Here is a 19,731-nt window from a genome sequence, read left to right as displayed (position 1 = left end):
CTTTGCTTGTTAAATTCAACATATCAATATAATAATAACATAAAATATTTAAATAACTTGAACCAGAGAGAGTCAGATTTCATTTCAGAAAATGTCCTTACAAAATATACTAGGCCTATCGTAAAAGTAAATTCCCTATAATATATTATTTGCTGCACGTAAAACTTAAATAACTCACATAATAATTCAGCTACCTATCAGTGTTTTGATGAAAAGATATAAAAATCTTTAGAACTGTACATGGTTGTAACATCAGTCCAGTAGGTAGCGCTGTAGTTCAATACATATAACATGCCTTCACACAGCAAACAAAATTAAATATAGAATTAGTATGATTAATTTAAAATAGACCAGGTTATTGGACCCATATCAGTGATATGGAATGAAATGGAAAAACAGGCCTTTATTAACCCCAAATACAAACAATGAAATTAGTTTAATAGTAATTAATAACAGTAATATACTCTACTAAAATGAGCATGGAAAAAAAACATTGATACATATATTATGCTTTATTGGTATTAAGATTGAAGTGTGTGGCATCCATGGCTATATATAACGAAAGGTAATGATATTTATCTTAAATATATCACATTAGATGTATTTTTTTTTTAAATACATAATTTGACCATTTTTTTTTTTGTAATTTCTGTCTATTTCATTACTTTCTAACTATATCACTGTTACTTTTTTGCACTTGAGCTGAGAAGAACTTTTGGCTTTTAAGATCATTCTGCCAGACAAACAATAAAAATGTCTCTATTTTTGGCATACATTTTGTAAATAATTATGGCAATAGACAACTCTCGTACATTTTTATACAGCACTCGATTTGTCAACCCTACCAAAACTGTGCACTAAAGGCCAGTGTGATAAAGCTACCACTATAGTTGCATAATGTTAATAAAGCTATAACCACAATAAAGAGATCAGCTTATATTAAGAACATTTCTTGCTCATGATGAGGGATTCAGTGTTACCACAGGCCATCAGTAGTTGCAAAGATTGCTCAGGCTTTTTATCATTCATATCTGCCGCTGCACAGAGTGAGGAAGCAGGGAGAGGGAGGAAATGGCTTGATGTGTGTCACTACAGTGTGAAGCTATCTCTCCAGGCACGGTGCTGCTGACAAATGGTCATGTAGGAAGCAATTGTAAAGATTAACATTCATCCAGCGACAAACAGCAAGACTTCCAAAGAGGGATCATGCCATTTTTGACTTTACATATGTACAACAACAAAATATGTACAACCCTTCCTGATCGTGTTCAATTAGCATTTTAAATTTTACAAAAACATTAATACTTTTTTTTAAACCTTTTAAAATATGAACACTGTCTGTTAGCGATGTCCAATTCTTCCTCTGCTCTCTGCGGTCAGTCCTTGCCTCGGTATGTGATGTTTGTGAATGTTGATGTGGCACCTTTGTAGAGGGGGTTGTGGCCCTATAAGAATAAAAATCTAGTTATCATTCAGTATGGATTTACACAGTCTACATTTGACCAATATGGTTTTCTAGCCTCAACCCTCCTTGAATGATTCATAAAAATAAAAAAAATTAAATAAAAAAATATAGCGGAAAATTGAAAATTTACTCACCCTCAAGCCATACACAACTTAGCTTCTTCATCAGAACAGATTTGGAGAAATTTAGCATTACATTACTTGCTCCTCAGTGAATCCTTTGCAATGAATGCGTGCTGTCAGAATGAGAGTCCAAACAGCTGTTAAAAACCATTACTGTAATTCACACGACCGGTCCACTAGTCTATTAATTACCCATTTGTGTAAATTTGTATGTTTTTAAGTAACAAAACCATAATTAAGGTGTTTTTAACTTTCCATGGCTTCTGGCCTAAATGCAATAATAACACAGTCCACCTCCAAATCCACCAACATCTTTGCTTAACATTATTTTGGACTGGTTTTGCTTGTAAATGGTGCTTGATCTTGATCTGATTCAGACGAGACAACTGTTTCACAGGAGAAAAGGCAATATTATGGATGGAGGACTCATATTTTATCTGGAAGCAACAGTTTAAGTTAAAACATCTTAATAATGGATTTATTACAAACAGTTTTTAGCTTCACAAGACATTAACTGATAGACTCGAGTCGTATGGATTACTTGTGGATTATTGTGATGTTTTCATCAGCTGTTTGGACTCTTATTCTGACGGCACCCATTCACTGCAGAGGACACATTGATGAGCAAGTGATGTAAAGCAAAATTTCTCCAAATCTTTTCTGATTAAAAAAACTAATGCATGTTGGATGACCTGAGGGTGAGTACATTTTCAATTTTCATATTTTGGTGAACTATTCCTTTAAACAAGAGTCAAATTACACATATTTCAACATAAGTTTAAGTAGGTAACTCTGTATTGAGCAGAGGGGATCAGAGAGTTCACATGTGGCCCGAAAGCTCAAGGGAAAGCCTAATTAGCATTGGATAATTTAAAACAAAACTTGCCCAGGGGTAAGGAGGCTTTTTCTTTGTTCTGAAGGGAAAAACAGCATGCCACTGAAACAGTAAAATCATCCTGCCAACATCTATAGTACACTGTGCTACTTAAACACAGTAATTTTAGCTTTTTACATTAAACAGAGAGGTGTGGGAATGTAAATGTTTTTGGTTATGTATCCTGACGTCTTTGATCATTTAGCTTCTGTCCGAAATGTACTGCACTAGGCATACAGTGTGTGTTTTTGCACTTCACTAACCGTTTCCCACTTGGCACGTGCCCGCTCCTCCTCGAATTTAGCAAATTCCCGCCGATCATGGATGGTGATAAGCAGTTTCCAGATAAGCAGGGCAGCCAGACCCAAGAACAAAATGGCACCAGCTACTGACAGGAGCACCACCAGGATATCAGGGCCTTTAGGACAGTCTATTATACAGGAAAAAGAAATGTAAGTGAAAGATGCTTCTATTTTAAACTGCTTCTATTTTAAAATGTGACTTATGATGAATAGAAAGTTCACAAGAACATGATTTATTTGAAATAGAAATCTTTTGAAACACCATAAATAACTTACTGTCACTTTTTATCAATTTAATAGGCTACGTCCTACAAAAATACAAATAAAAAAGCTATAGGCTTGCTTCTCTACAGTATATAGTCTTGTGTCTGTCTCTTTGCTTCCTGTCTGAACCATTCCTATCCCAGTAGGAATTACACTGTGTCAGCGGGTTCTTCAGTAGCTTGGATGTTGTTTATTGCTGTGTGTTTTTACAAGGTGGGGTGCTCCCTGGGTTCTGGGGATGTGTGTTTCACTAATAGAGCCCATGTTCCACATGTGTGTCCATTAAAGCAGAACAGCAGACTCTCACCGCAGGCTCCTGAATTTACAGCCATCACACACTGCACATACACCTACACTTCCATACGCTTACGCAAACACCTAGAAACTACTATATTCCTATGCTCATCTCTAATAGCAAAAAATACCCTCAATGAAATCAAATAAATTCTAATTCTGTAAATAATATTCTTCCCTTTAGTTTTCTCTTTGTACAAAGATAGACACCAGCTTCTGAAGCAAAGTAAACGCATTGATTTACTTCAGCACTAAGAGCTATAACAGAATGTTACCTGGCTCTTTCACCAGAAACAAGATGGATTTGCCACTGTTGTCCTCATAGTACTGAAACCTTTGCACGCAGTCGTCCTCATCCTTATAGGTGCAATTCACTGCATTCTTATCATGGAACACTGTAGGGTAACAGAGGGTTACAAAAGAAGACTACAGAAAAACCTCTAATACTATAAATAAAATAAAATTAAATAATAAAATAAAATGATATTTTGATAATGGTACCCAAATCATCCACCAGTTTGATTTCATCTCTACAGATTCGAGAGCAGGTTTCATCATCGAAGAGTTTCCCTCTCTTAAAGTGCTTACACTCTACACATTCCCTAGAGAGAGAGAGAGAGAGAGACACAGAGAGAGATTTTTTACTTAAATTAAGATTTGACATAAACTTTTAAAATTGAATTGCCTGTTTGTTAGAATACTAGTTTACTGCTCACTGAATATACTAAAATGTATTTGAGATACATTTATTTCATGCTGTCCTTAATAAAAATACCCTGCAAGTTTAGTTACTACACTGGTAAACCTAAAGTCTGTTTATTAAATTGTGAACTCTAATTGTGCGGAAGTAGTGCTGAAGTCCAGCTAAAGTTATACTGAAGTATATTTGATTGTGCTAAAATGGGACTATTGCAAGTATAGGTCAGGTACACTTTAAATATCTTGCATTGAAAGACTGCTATTATTAAAAAAAAAAACAACAACAACAAAAAACATATAATTATCAGTGATATTAAAACACATTTCAGGCTTAATATTAAGAAATGTAAATTTGGCAAAAGAAGTACTCCAAATTATGTTGAATTATAATTTATTATATCAGTAAGTGTCAAACGATATGTCAATAAATATATCAATAAATTTGAACTGTAAGAAAAAAAATATTTTAAATATATTACTTTTTTATTTGGGTAAAGTATACTACTTATTGAATACTGTAGTATAAACCATATACTTCCATTATTTATATATATATATATATATATATATATATATATATATATATATATATATATATATATATTAAAAAACTGCATGTGAATCAGAACGTCTTATAGAATAATTAACATTCCAAATAGTAGTATGCTACATTGTGGTCACATGACCAAATCATGTTGCATGCTAAATTCTACTATTGCCATCCAATTAAAAATAAAAAATGGTTATTTTCCACATTTAAGGCTTTTGGCAAAATAATGGGTCAAAAAATACAAGTGAATCACAGTTAAAACACTCAAGCAATCAAAGGCCAATGAACATTTTGAAAAATGCACATTTTGGAAAATGTACAAGGTCATCTCAGCATTCTATGCATATATAAAATGTACAGTAGAGTTTGCTATTCTAAACATGTTATTTTATGCTTAATATAGGAGTTACGCTTACTTCTTCAATGTACAGGCGTCAGGGCAGGTGGGGCATTTGTCGCAGGTGGAGCCGTAGGCCCCGGGCTGAGTGCATTCACAGCTCCCACACACACACTGACCACGACCGCTGCACAACAGCCCCAAACTGGACATACAGGTGTCTGTACGAGTAGAACAGTTGCAGTTCTCCCCCTTCCAGTCTGGATCACACTGGCAAAACCCACAGGAACAAGTGCCATGACCTGGAATGAGCCATGTAGGGAAAAATAAACACAAAGATGAGAATGAGTGAGCAGACTCCACATGATTATAGAATTTAGAAGCTTTTTTGACCATATATTACCATTTACATTTACATATACATTTACTCATTTAGCAGATGCTTTTATCCAAAGTGACTTACAAATGAGGACAGTGGAAGCAATCAAAAACAACAAAAAGAGCAATGATATATAAGTGCCATAACAAGTCTCAGTTAGGTATACAGTACACGTAACATGGGCTTTTAAATAATATAATAAATAAAAAGAAAACAGATAGAATAAAAAAAGAATAGAGCAAGCTAGTGTTAGAGGTCTTTACACACACACACACACATGCATACATAGATACATACATATATATATATATATATATATATATATATATATATATATATATATATATATATATATACACAAAAACACAATTGCATAATAAATGAAAAGAAAATGGAATATAAAAAGATTAGAAAGGTAGCTAGATTTTTTTAAAGAATAGAATTAGAATAGTGGGTGCTAAAGTTAGAGGGTCAAATAAAGATGGAAGAGATGTGTTTTAAGCCGATTCTTGAAGATGGCTAAGGACTCAGCTGCTCGGATTGAGTTGGGGAGGTCATTTCACCAGGAGGGAACATTTAATTTAAAAGTCTGTAAAAGTGACTTTGTGCTTCTTTGGGATGGCACAATCAAGCGACGTTCACTTGCAGAATGCACATAAGTCTGAAGTAACAAATTTAGGTAAATGGGTGCAGAACCAGTGGTAGTTTTTTAGGCAAACATCAATGTCTTGAATTTTATGCGAGCAGCTATTGGAAGCCAGTGCAAATTGATAAACAGAGGTGTGACGTGTATTATTTTTGGCTCATTAAAAATTAATCTTGCTGCCGCATTCTGGATTAATTGTAAAGGTTTGATAGAACTGGCTGGAAGACCTGCCAAGAGAGCATTGCAATAGTCCAGCCTGGACAGAACAAGAGCTTGAACAAGGAGTTGTGCAGCATTTTCCGAAAGAAAGGGCTTGATCTTCTTGATGTTGAATAAAGCAAATCTGCAGGATCGGACAGTTTTAGCAATGTGGTCTGAGAAAGTCAGCTGATCATCAATCATAACTCCAAGGCTTCTAGCTGTTTTTGAAGGAGTTATGGTTGATGTGCCTAACTTGATGGTTAAATTGTGATGAAATGATGGGTTTGCTGGAATCACAAGCAGTTCTATCTTGGCAAGGTTGAGTTGAAGGTGATGGTCCACCATCCAGCAAGAAATGTCTGTTAGACAAGCTGAGATGCAAATAGCTACCGTCGGATCATCAGGATGGAATGAGAGGTAGAGTTGAGGGTCATCAGCATAGCAGTGGTATGATAAGCCATGTTTCTGAATGACAGAACCTAATGATGCCATGTAGGCAGAGAAGAGAAGTGGTCCAAGAACTGAGCCCTGAGGCACCCCAGTAGTTAGATGTTGTGACTTGGACACCTCACCTCTTCAAGATACTTTAAAGGACCTATCTGATAGGTAAGACTCAAACCATAGAAGTGTGGTTCCTGAGATGCCTTTTGCCAGTAGGGTTGATAGGAGGATCGGGTGGTTAACCGTGTCAAAAGCAGCGGACAGATCAAGCAGGATAAGTACTGAAGATTTGGATTCCGCTCTTGCCAGTCTTAGAGCTTCAACAGCTGAGAGCAAGGCAGTCTCAGTTGAATGTCCACTTCTGAAGCCAGATTGGTTGCTGTCAAGGAGGTTGTTGTGTGAGAGAAATGCAGAGACTTGGTTGAACACAGCTCGTTCAAGTGTTTTTGCAATGAAAGGGAGAAGGGAAACTGGTCTGTAGCTCTCTAAAAGAGATGGGTTGAGGGTGGGTTTCTTAAGTAGTGGAGTTATACGAGCCTGTGTAAATGATGAGGGAAAAACACCAGTGTGGAGGGATGTGTTGATGATGTGAGTGAGTGCAGGTACAACTGCAGCAGAAATGGCTTGAAGGAGATGAGATGGAATAGGATCAAGCGGGCAAGTAGTAGGGTGATTAGAAAGGATGAGTTTTGAGACTTATGCCTCAGAGAGTGAAGAGAAGGATGTAAATGAGTGTATGTTTACTGGTGATATGAGCTTGACTGATTGTGGTGTGGAAAATTGTGCACTGATGTGTTTAATTTTATTAATGAAAAACGTGGCAAAGTCTTCAGCTATTAGAGATGAAGCAGGAGGGGGAGGAGGAGGACAAAGAAGTGAGGAAAATTTTTTAAAAAGCATGCGAGAGTTAGACGAATTGTTAATTTTGTTATGGTAGTATGTCATTTTAGCAGTGGAGACATTAGCAGAGAAGGAACAGAGGAGTGACTGATATACATTAAGGTCAGTAGTATTTTTGGTTTTGCGCCACATCCTTTCAGCAGCTCTAAGCTTAGAACGGTGTTCACGTAGAACATCAGATAACCAAGGGGCAGAAGGGGTGTTATGGGCTGGCCTGGAAGATAAGGGGCAAACAGTGTATATATATTTAAAGTGAATATATATTTGCTTGTTTTACTCTCGAAAGAAAGCTTCAGTTACTTAAACTTAAGGTCAGATTGAACCTAAGCCCATAAAAGTGCCTCATGTAAGGAGTTGTACATTCCATACATGCATAGAAAAAAAACACTCATTTCCAAATATTTTTCTGAGGCTTTCCATGTTTTGCAAATGAAATTCCCCACTGGCAATTACACTCAGTTGTCTCCATCTTTCATTTTTAATTGCAGAGATTTCTAAAAATGGACATCTGGTGCGTTGAATGTGACAGAACTGATATGATAGTCGTAATATATTTCACTTGACGTTCAACGGCAGAATGCAGAGCTCCATTACATGCGTGATTTAAAGTTATAATTATAAACACATTTGGGGCAGTGTGCATGTTTGCTTAAGAGATTACAGTGCTTTATTCCTTAACAAAACAATGTTTGTGAGTGATTTGGGATTTTGGTTGAAAATATAACAATGATGCAGCTAAATCAAAAACAAAACCACATGGAAATAGTACAATGGCTAACCAACTGTAAAAAATAACCTTGTGTTATGTGTAATTATTCTTCCCACAGAACACAATACAAACTCTTCACATCAGCCTAAATGCCACTTTACTCACTAACTAGGCTATTTTTGGTTCACTGACATCATCAGTGTGTGACAATGCAGAAAGGCATTTTCTCTATTACTTGGACATCTGGGAGTATGCTATAAGAAACGTCTTGTAGCTCTACAAGATGTTTTCTCTTAAAAATGTTCTGTTTGTTACAGCAGAGGCTGAAATCTTTTGGAATCAAACTACATACAAAGATCTGGTTTTGTTTAAGTGAGAAACCAGCCCCCTTCCAAAGAGGTACACAACTTCAAGAGGTGCACTATAGTGTTTTTTTTATTTTTATAATAAACTCTTCGGCCATTTCAACTCTAAGGCGCCCCACTGGAACATCAGCACCTCGTCTGAAGAGCAAACACACGTCTTAAATAGGTCAACACGTAGTATAGCCTGCCAAGTCCCACAGAGCCTGTTTATTTATAAGAGAAGCCCGTTCTTCGACTAGCACAGGAGACGTTTTAGTGTTATTGTAGGTAATTCCTTTGAGGTGATGTGAGGCAGGGAACAAGGAATCTTACTCATAAAGAAAGTTTGTACAAAATAATAGGCTGTGAAAAAAACTGAGACTTTTTTTCTAAAATATCCTGCTCGTTGTGAGTTTATCAAGGCTGAGATGCAGGGGCCCTAAAAAGTATTTGGATCGCTAGGTCTCTTTAAAATGTATAAGTGTCTTTGCATTATATACCAAAATATTAAACCAAGTGGCATTATCTTGTGCTGTTAAAGCAAAAAAGACAGATACATATGGTTAAAAATATTCAGATTCATGAGAATCATTTGTTCGGGAAACTAACTATATTTGTTGCACTGCATGGTTTTGATCATAGCTTCACCTAATCTGCTCTTATATTTATATAAAACACTATATTCTTGCACTTCTGGTTAGATGCTAACTGCATTTCATTAGCTCTGTACTTGTACTCGGCATAATGACAATAAAGTTGAACCTAATCTAATCTAAAATTCACTAAAAAGATCAAACTCAAAAGAATCATTTGTTCGGGAAAACTGACTACACTGGTTGCACTGTATGGTTCTAATTCACTAAAAAGGTCAGACTCAAATAATCATTTGTTCGGGAACCAGACTACACTGGTTGGACTGTATGATTCTGATTCTGAAAAAAAACAAAACGTTAAGAATAATTAGTTTGGGAATTCGATTACAGTGGTTGTATTTTATGTTTTTGATTCACAAAAAAGAAACCGCTAATAATAATCATTCATTCAGGAATCAGACCACATTTGCAGCGCTGTTTGTTTTTGATTCACTTAAAAAAAAAAACTCATAAAAATCATTTGTTCAGGAATCTACACGTTGCATTGCATTTTTCTGCTTCTCTAAAATATGACTCATACAGTATGAATAATTTGTTCCCATATGAGAACATCATTTAGTTCTGGATTTCCTAAACCTGGAAAAAATTATTACTTCCTCCATATTTGTTTGCAAATGCCACTGGGTTGGATATTTTGCTTCTGATTCAAATACATTTACACATTTAGTCTAACAGTGTCCAAAAACACTTGTCACATCTAACAGTCTAATAATAAAACTCTATCACACTCTCTATCATCCCCAAATCTTTTCTTACCTGAGCACAGCTCTCCTTTGTACCGCAGGCAGCTGAAATCGTCACACTCACACCTCTTCCCCCACACCTTGCCGAAATCATTATTGTGGCACACGCACTGGCCACACACACAGTCTCCACGGCCGCTGCAGACCACTTTGTCTGGCCCCGTGCAGGCGTCCTGCTCAGTGGGGCTGTAGTCCCCCTCTGCACATTCACACCTGGGACCCAATCGTCCCGGGTTGCACAGGCAGATCCCACACTCGTAGGTGCCATTGCCATGGTGACAGATGGGACTGTCAGGCTCCGCCTTAGCTTGGCATTTACACTCACACTCGAAGTTGACTGTGATCTGCAAGGTGTCTTTGAAGCCCACCGGTTTGATGGTGAAGGTCTTGCGCTTCTTTTTAGGACAGCCTCTGGCACGAGCTTCTACACTGAAGGACACCTGGGAAAGATGGGATTGAGGAAGTGTGGAGTTGTTAAAGAGCACTGGTGTTCACAAATATGAATTATTATTAATTACAAAGTAGGACCCTAATAGGACTTGGGGTCAGTTTTTTTTTTTTTTTTTAAGAAAATTAATACTTTTAATCAGCAAGGATATAGTAATTTGATCAAAGGTGACCAAAAATTATTTTGGTTTCCACAACAATATTAGCAATAAGTACCACATTTGTTTTCAACATTACTAATACTCAAAATATTTATTGAGAACCAAATCAGCATATTAAAATGATTTCTAAAGGACTATGTGGTATGTGGCTGGGAAATCATAAAATTCAATAAAAATAATTAAAATTATAATTAAATTATAATTATAATTATTTTAAAAATAATTTAAAAATAGAAAATAGCCACTATTTTAAACTGTAACTATTAAATATTAAATATTTTACAATATTAATGTATATTAAATAATTACAGCCTTGATGAGCATAAAAATTTTCTTTCAAATTAACTATTTCAAATTAACTAACTGACCCTAACCAACGTATGGTAATGTATATCCAATCAAATTTAAATACAACAAATAATTAAATATTAAAAACTGGAGCGACGACAGTGAAGGACGAGAGAAAGCCCAGGCCTGGTCCTCTCTCGTTCTTCACTGTCGTCGCTCCAGTTTTATATCCTTCCATCTCCTCTGTGGGACTCAAGACCGGTGGTGGGTCGCAGGTGTAGCGGATTTCCCAATCACTCCACCGGCCTCAATCGTGTTCCCACATCCCTCGGCCCCGCCCCACTCGTCACACATGTATACATGAAATATTATATATAATATAATATACAATAAGATATAATATAATAATTGAAAATAAAATGCTATTTGTTCCATCTTATAATTCTTATGGAGATTGTTAACCATTATGTACATGACATACAGTATGTGAGTCTTATTCCATTGCTGACAGTCAGTGTGTAGGCTGCCTAACATGTGATTGTGTTGGACTGACAAACAGTCTGAACTGAAGGCTGGGTGATGTGAGTCAGAGCAGCATGGAAGAACGGGAAACAGATGAGTCCGATCCCAAGACACACTCAGCAAAATGAGTAATTGCACAGTCACACCCGCTTTTCCTGAATGTGTTCTGAAGTTTTTACAGTTAACCATTTATAAGGAAGGGAATGAAACCACAACATTTCATGCAACTCATTTATCGAAGAAGGCTGATGATTGCACATTAGAAAAAGGACATTTCCTGTGCTCCTCCTCTTGTGGCATATGTGAAGACCTCAGAGTGGGTATATGACTGAAAAGAAGGTAGTGACCAAACAGACCGTAGGGGAGTTTTGGGGAAGTTTTGGGCTGAGTGGTTTGGTTGAGTTATACCAGGATCTTTAGAGTGAGAATAAAGTTACAACATGAAATCCAAATGAGGTGGATGGAGAATATTAGAAAAAGATTGACAGAAAGAGTGAGATAAAGAGAGAAGAAGATACTGACGGTATCTCCTCTTTTGAGGCCAGAGCAGGATCTTAGCCCAGGGATGACCTCTCCATTGAGACATGTGGCATTAAATGTCAGACTGAGCTCTTCCGGGACATTCAAGAGCTCCAGCTCAACCTTAGAACGCAGTTTCTGTTGCACAAACAAACAAACACAACAGCAAACAATAGATCAGTAACTACAGACAATGTGAATAGAGTAAAGCTCCAGGTTCGGCACAAGTTTAGCTCTATCCTTAGCATGTGTAGATCACAGAAAATCATTCTATTAAATCATTCTATAGTCCATTGTCCATTTTCAATAGAGATGAAAATAAAAAATTAGCTTAAACTTAAAGAAGTTGTATTGAACAATAGTAAATGTAGAAAGGGACATTACAGCATATGCATCCTGAATCAGCTGGATGACATTATGAGAGTCCTCGGACAGTGTGCCCACCGCAGTGCCAGGGATCAGCTCACTGTAGTTCTACAATGGATAAAGAAAGCAAAAGAAGGATAGATCTTTGAAAGAGATCTTAAAAATCATATTAGGCATTTGCCATACTGATTTACGATAGAATTTATTACCCTTCTTACCTTATAGAGTGATTCCACATGGCTTGTCACAGCAAAGATGAGATTTATATTGTTCTCTGACATTTTCTCTGTGATTAATGCCAGGGATGGGTAGTCCTGAAAAATGAATAAATAAAGGTAATATAAACTTAATTTAAGAGTCTTCATATGCTGTACAGAAACAGAACAGCCTTGTGAAAATGTACTATATTAAAATCAGCATGAAACAAAATGAATGAAAATGCAAATTCACACTCTGACAGCAGGTGGCACTTATGGAACAGCAGCGATACAACATTTTCTTGATTAATGCTGTAAACAAAGCAGCAGTGCTCATGAACACTAATATGCATTACTTTTCTAAAGACAGTCAGCTCCTCATATCCTCCTGAGACCCAGCCCATTGACTTATGTCCACTGTAGTGGACATTTGAGTTTCATCCCTCTCCTTGGAATCTTTTGTGCAAGTCTCTTAATTCCTGCTGAACTGTACAGAGGACATCCTGGGCTTTTCAGTGATATCTTATTTGATTGGCTGGGAGGCCGGGAACCCCCTCAATCTTTCAATCCAAAATGGACGGCATAGGAACAAGCACATTTTATGGAAAGATAAAAGGTGAGTAAAATAATTTTTGTCTATGGTTTTGTTACTATGATAATCATATATTTTCTTGTTCATTAAGGTGTTAGGAATCATATATTTAGTTCTGATAGCAAATACATTATGTATCTTTTGAAAAATTTGCCATTTTATGAATGTCAATTATAGTGGACATCAGGACTATCTTCATGAAAATAATGACTCCACATTGTTATAGGAAACAGAACTGAAGCAGAAAGAATTCTTTACAAAATAGTCGAGGGAGATTCAGATTTAGAGTTGTCAGATGACGAGAGAGAAGAGGATGAGTTTCAATCAGTGAGAGAAGACGGTGATGAAGAAGAGGAAGATGATGCTGAAGGCTCAGTTGAAGGGACAGATGCAGAAACAGACACTTATACAGACAGGGATGAGCAGGAAAGTAGACGCCCTCTGTGGGCCAGGAGTAATAAGTATGTTTTATGCAGTTCCACAATTTTAAATTCAGCTGCATTGAGTATTTAAACAGTTATTATTTATTATTTATCATTTATTATTCTTTTTTTCTCTTCATATCAGATTTGCACCCGTGTTACCTGGGCTTCCTGTGTGTCAAGATGACCCTACAACACGTGCAGACTGGAGTCCAATTGAATATTTTTCACAGTACATTGACAACAAGGTTTGTCAAGAAGATTTGGCAACATACACAAATCAAAGAGAGCTACAAAGCAAAGGAGTGTGTATGAACACTACGCCTCAAGAAATAAAAATCTTCTTTGGCATTTCAGTCCACATGGCCTGCCTTGCAAAGGGCCTTCCTGCAACTGGAACTATAATGAAGAACCGTGTCCCAAAGCTGTGCCAGCTGCCAGAAGACAAACAGTTGAAAAAAGAGGGGAGAGGAACATCAGTGTCAGTGGCCAGAAAGAGTCCTGAACTGGCCATCACAAAATGGTTCGACAACAAACCAGTGCTCATGGCATCCACTGTACATGGGAAAGACCCGGAAGACATCTGAACCAGATGGTCCAAGAAAGAAAAGCACATGGTCCAGGTTAAAAGACCAGCAGTAATTAAGCAGTATAATGACAACATGGGTGGCGTGGATCTTTGTGATCGCATGCTTAGCTTCTATCGTATGTCAAGCAGGACCAAGAAATGGACATCGCGTGTGATCAGTCACGTTTTTGATGTTGCCATCACAAACTCCTGGATACAATACAAGTCTGACAGCAAAGCTCTGCACAGATCATCCAAGAACACACATCAGTACCTGGACTTCAAATTAGTCCTAGCTGAAGAGCTGTTGGAGAGTCCGGAACTGGATAACAGCTGTGAAGAGAGTGAGGATGAGTATGAGCCACCATCTAAAATGAGGATCCCACAACCAGAGCCATCTGTGCGCAGATTAGGAGCCATGCACATGCCTGAGATGATGGATACCAATCATGCAGAAAGATGCAGGAATAAGGGCTGCAAGAGCAAGACGTACATGAGATGTACCAAATGCAAGATGTTCCTCTGCATTACCAAAAAGAGAAATTGCTTCCAGGACTATCACCACTAACAAAGACCATACTAAGAACAAAAATAAAAATTGAAGGGAAAACTAGATTGGATTCAGTTTGACAGAAGGAAAAAAATCCCCCAAAAATTAGTTTCACATTAGTTCTATGTTCATTGTTCAAATAAAACACTAAAAGGATTCGAGGGGACCAATAAAAGGATACGGACATAAAGTGTTAAGCTTTAATAGTAAAGATATATTTGCAAAATGTAAGGAAAATTATTCAAGAATGATAAATGTGTCTATTGTATAATCAAAATGTCAATGTATGTCAAAATGTATGTATTCTTAGTTAAAAAAACTTTATAATCTGGTAAAATTTGTATCTACCAAATGTGTTTGTTTTCGTACTCAAATGATCCTGTTGTCCACTACAGTGGACATGCTGTAAAACAAAAATAAAAAAAAAATAAAAAATGTCTAAATTGTAGGATGTTTTTTAACCCTAAACAGGTATGGAATCACAAAAAAATATGATTAGGAAAAAAAAAATTTCCTTGGTTCTCAGGAGGTTAGAGACACATTCAAATGAACTCCCACTCCCAACTGTATCGTCATCTGTTAAACATCTCAACTAATTTGAATTGTCACATATTTTTATCCATTTTCAACCAGCTCGGAGTGCATCGTCATATCCCTACTAAAAAGTCATTAACAAAATCAGCATAATACCATAGTTGTAGACATATTGTAGACATTATCTGTGCCCACATAACATTGGCCGTCATTGGGTCGTACAATGCCTGCCAGGCGCCCATCAAGTGCCACGTGTGTCTTCGCATCTGTGGTGAAAACCAGTAAGTGGGATGCATCTGGTCTCCAACCAATTTTCTCCTGAGAGAAAGACAAAAGTGTTCAAATCAGAAAACTTGTTTTGGGCCAAAAATAACAAATTCAAATGCTACTTATATTGTAAAGTTCTCTGTATTTATTTTTGCTTGTTTAGAAAGTTCAACCTTGCACACAGCTGCCTGTATAATGGCATCAAAGCCTCCTTCTGGCGCGTCCCTGTTCCGGGACACCTTCTGTTTCTTCACTTCCTCTGTAAAGCGGCTGACCTCCTCTGTCAGAGAAAGAACGTGTCTGTAGCCAAACTGAGGTTGGCATTTGTATGGGATCCTATGGAAGATAATGTATTAAGATGTAGAAGGGTCAGAAAAGAACATTAATGATGAGAGAATTCAATTACAGGATTGGTTATTCACATTTGCTGACACAAATGAGTCTCAACATTCAAGCTTGAAAACAGCTTACAGCATAACACTTATTTCGGTACGTAACTCAGCAAATGGAGACACTTCATGCATAATAGCAGTGTGTCTAAAGATGTAATATCAGATTCTGTCAACCACCCAATTACAATTTTGAACTAAACACCCATCATCTGTAATGTTTATGATCATTGTGTAAATACATGTCATCACTCACGAGTAACAGGGATTTAACACGGCTTCTTGAGGTGAGATGTACATGTATGGAGACACGGGTTTATCCACGAAAGCCCCAAAGCCCATGCGTAGATTGCTGGTGGTTTTACTCATCTCTTCAGCCAGGCCTCGCCCCAATCGTCGCAGCTGCGACAGGTCATCATTCATGGAGTAGGACAAGTCCATCAGATAATACAAGTCCACAGGGTAGTCCTCAACCTGACGGACTTTCAGTGTGAAGACCTGGGAATCATCTGTGGGACGCCAGAGTAACTATTTGGTCTAATGGAGGAACATGTGGTAACTTGTTTATAGGTTGATAAACTCACCAGGTCTCAGAGAGATGTGCATGCTCTGAGGTTGGATCTGGGTGACATCGGTGGTGGATCCCGAGGCCTTGTGACTGAGATCTTTGTTCTCTGTCACATTCATTTTGCTAGTGGGATACTCCAGAGCTCCTCTTCTGCATCCTGCCTCTATGAGGTTCTTCTTCAGGTCACATCGGGAGGAACCAGGTACATTTTGTCCAAAATCCTGATAAGCATTTGGCAGACAGCTATACTGTTATAGGGCACTAAATAAAGCTTGCAGCGGCAAACAGAATGACAAAAAAAACACTCTCCTCATCCTCCACTGGTTGAACAAGTAAGGTAGTCCTGACCCCCAAATCTCGCTAATGGTTGAGTCAATTTTTTTTTTTGTATCAAGATGTCACTCAGTAAAAACAATTACTGGATTTTAAGTCACAGCTAAGGACAATCCTTATTTTGCTTCCCCGAATATCAAAAAGCTATAATACATGACTCAAACTTTTATGAGATATAATGTTTCATAACAGCAGTTAAAAGAGAAAAACAAGACTTGCTACCTTTTCCTGTTTCCACTTAATAAAGATACAGTGCTCGTGAGGCTTAAGTACTGGCATTGAAAACATTTCAAACTGTTTCTGTAAGAACTGTATGAAAATACCAAAAAATAAAATCTCTAAATGATTGTTAAAATCACACCCATTCATTTTTTGCATTTTAACTATTTATCAACAGTAATGTATTTGGAACTCTTATTTTTCGAAATGTCATAACAAATTTTTTTTCTCTAAAATGGTAAAAACTTAATCTCTTTCTTACAATCACCTGCAAGCTCACGTTCTGATTTGTCTCCATCCAATCAAAAACCGATGGGCAGATGTAACAATACAGATGAATAGATCTGTATTGTTTCATTGTAGCTTAAAATGTCACTGACTACTCTGGTGGATGATGTGGACCATGTGGAGGATTGAAATTGCTTAAAAACTGCAAAATTAAGTTTTATAATAAAACAAAACTACTCCTTGACCCACACATGAGTCAGTCTACTTAAGTGTTATCTTCACAGAGTCATGATCTGAGCACTTTAATATTTATATTCAATATTTATAATATTAATATTGGAAAATAGGGACTCTTTATAGTCATAATGGTTTTTATGCTGTACAAACTGTATTTTCTATTCCCCTACACCAATCCTACCCCTAAACTTCAAAAAAGCCTCAAAGAAAACTTTAACTAAACATCATTTAGTATTTTTTTAAGCCTTTTGAATTCGGGGACTTAGGAAGATTCTCCATCGAAGAATCTTAATACTGTAATAAAATCCAAAGTAAACATTTTTCAGCACTGTCGTTAAACATTGTAGATCACCACACCTCTTGAAAGCACCAGGCACAGGTAGGATGCACCGCCAGGCACTGCTGACATGTGCTGGCTCCTCGAGAAGTACAGATGTTGGAGCCTGGGAGAGAAAGAAAAACGCAAATGTTCGATCCCCAGTTGCAATTACTTTGTAGCCTGCAGGTTTATAAAGACAAAAGCATGTCTAATCATTAACATATGATCAGATTTATTAACTCCATTCGTGAGGGATTTAAACAATCAGTGTGTATCAGCATTGTTCAGATGTTTTGCATCAGACAAATAATTTCACAAACACAAAAGTTCATAAAGTTCACATACACATATCAGGCTTTTATCAGACCTGATCTGTCAGATACTTAGAGCATAAGCCAAGTGCATACTGATAAAAAGTATTTTATAGTGGGAAAAATGTGGGTCCATGTAGTGAATCTAGCCAATAATGTTGATATTTAAGGGAAAGATAGAAAGGTAATTCAAAATTGTGTTCAGACGAAATTAAGTTAGAAGCAATTATTTTAAAAACAGAATTAAGTCAAACATCTTCATCCGCAGTCTTGAACCACTTGAGTTCAGACATAAAATATAAAAACGTAAACAAAAAAGACAAAATGTAACAGGACACAAGCTATAAAAAAAGTTTAGAGAAACTGAAAAGACAGGACGTACCTAGCCCAGCATCAGTTAGGAATACAATTACACAATAAATCCATAAACTGAAGAGTTTAGGTGAAGTTTTCTCCATCTCGGTTAACTTGTCAGTCAGTCGATACAGGCGTTTATCGCTCTTGTCTACTAGTACACCGGCGGTTTGTGCGGTCTGTGCCCTCCTCCTCTTCCTTTACGCCCCACCACAGACATCGGACCAACACCAAATATAGAGTAAATAGTTGCAAAACTGGGTTTATTTCCGAGAGAGGAGGCAAAGGAGGGGCCGACTCGCGAATATTTATCGCTGGTCTTAACCGTAAATTCCTTTAAAATTTCACAGTAATTAAAACACAGTGACACAGTTAACATCACTGACGCAAGAAAAAATGATTGGACAAACTGACGAGCATATGAGAAATGGAACAGCCTGTATCAAAGTGGACATGATCCGTTTTTTTAAACATAGGCAATTAGAGATTTCAGTAACACACGGTAATCGATTAAATATATATAAAAAAACACACAGATTAGCTACCTACAAAAAACATTTTTACCAGGTATGTTGGATTTTAATCATGGTAGCCAAACTGCTAATTGAACAATGATGCAATTAAAAGCTTATAAAGCGACGGAGGTTTTTATATAATTGTTAAACACGGTTTTGATGGATTATGACCATGATCATATTATGAGCTAAACGAATTATGTCATACAAAAGTTAGTCTTGTCATTTAGGGGTTGAAGTAGTGGTAAAAAAAATCGAATTTAGAGAAATTTTCATTATTTTTAATTTAATTTGTCAAGTTCTAATTCATAAGCCTACCACCTACACCTCAAACGTAATTAAATTTTCATACTGACCACTATTCACAGGAAAACGTGTTATCTGTGGTAAAATTTCATTCAAAGCTACAGTTCTTGTTGCAACACCTAACAAAATAACAGTCTCCCACCCATCGAAATTCTCTAGAATTTACCCAGATTACATGGGTACTTTTCTCCCTCTAGTGGCTAAATATTGAATATTTTACTTACAACTAGACAACATTTTTAATGTCAAGCAATCTACTGAATATATATTTTGCAGTATTAAAATAGAAAATAATTTTTTATTATTTAAAATTGTAATGTGCCTAATATTTAACGATATTATTGTATTTTTGATAGTCTTGATGAGCATAAGAGATTTCACCAAAAAAAAAAATTGTTCTGATCTCAAACGTTTGAACGGAAATATATATATTAGTCACATATCACAAATTTATTCATTTACAGGTTCTATCACATTACTTTTTTCTGTTGTTATTATTTGCACTGCAGTTGTGTGTATATTAAAACTTGTGGCGTAATGTTTGTCGTTATGTGGACTCTGAAACACAGAATAAAATATTCAGTCATAAGCTGAAA

The 19,731-nt window shown here is 36.6% G+C and overlaps 1 protein-coding gene across 1 annotated transcript; it reads right to left on the bottom strand.

The window, feature by feature from the left end:
* Positions 1 to 497: 497 nt before the first annotated feature.
* On the bottom strand, positions 498 to 18,490 carry LOC132122264 (integrin beta-3-like). Its single transcript, XM_059532314.1, has 15 exons — positions 18,343 to 18,490; positions 17,688 to 17,773; positions 16,330 to 16,534; positions 16,002 to 16,254; positions 15,530 to 15,692; positions 15,246 to 15,407; positions 12,445 to 12,540; positions 12,245 to 12,334; positions 11,864 to 11,998; positions 9,937 to 10,363; positions 4,987 to 5,209; positions 3,823 to 3,923; positions 3,597 to 3,716; positions 2,725 to 2,891; positions 498 to 1,445 (listed from the first exon to the last, which is right to left on the bottom strand). Exons 1-15 carry the CDS (start codon positions 18,416 to 18,418, stop codon positions 1,377 to 1,379), a joined length of 2,373 nt encoding a protein of 790 aa, XP_059388297.1. The 5' UTR covers positions 18,419 to 18,490; the 3' UTR covers positions 498 to 1,376.
* Positions 18,491 to 19,731: the final 1,241 nt, after the last annotated feature.

The sequence above is a fragment of the Carassius carassius genome, chromosome 40 (assembly GCF_963082965.1).
Source record: "Carassius carassius chromosome 40, fCarCar2.1, whole genome shotgun sequence".
Taxonomy (NCBI): Eukaryota; Metazoa; Chordata; class Actinopteri; order Cypriniformes; family Cyprinidae; genus Carassius; species Carassius carassius.
Note: the sequence above shows the minus strand (reverse complement) of the source record. Positions and strands in the feature narration are given on the sequence as shown.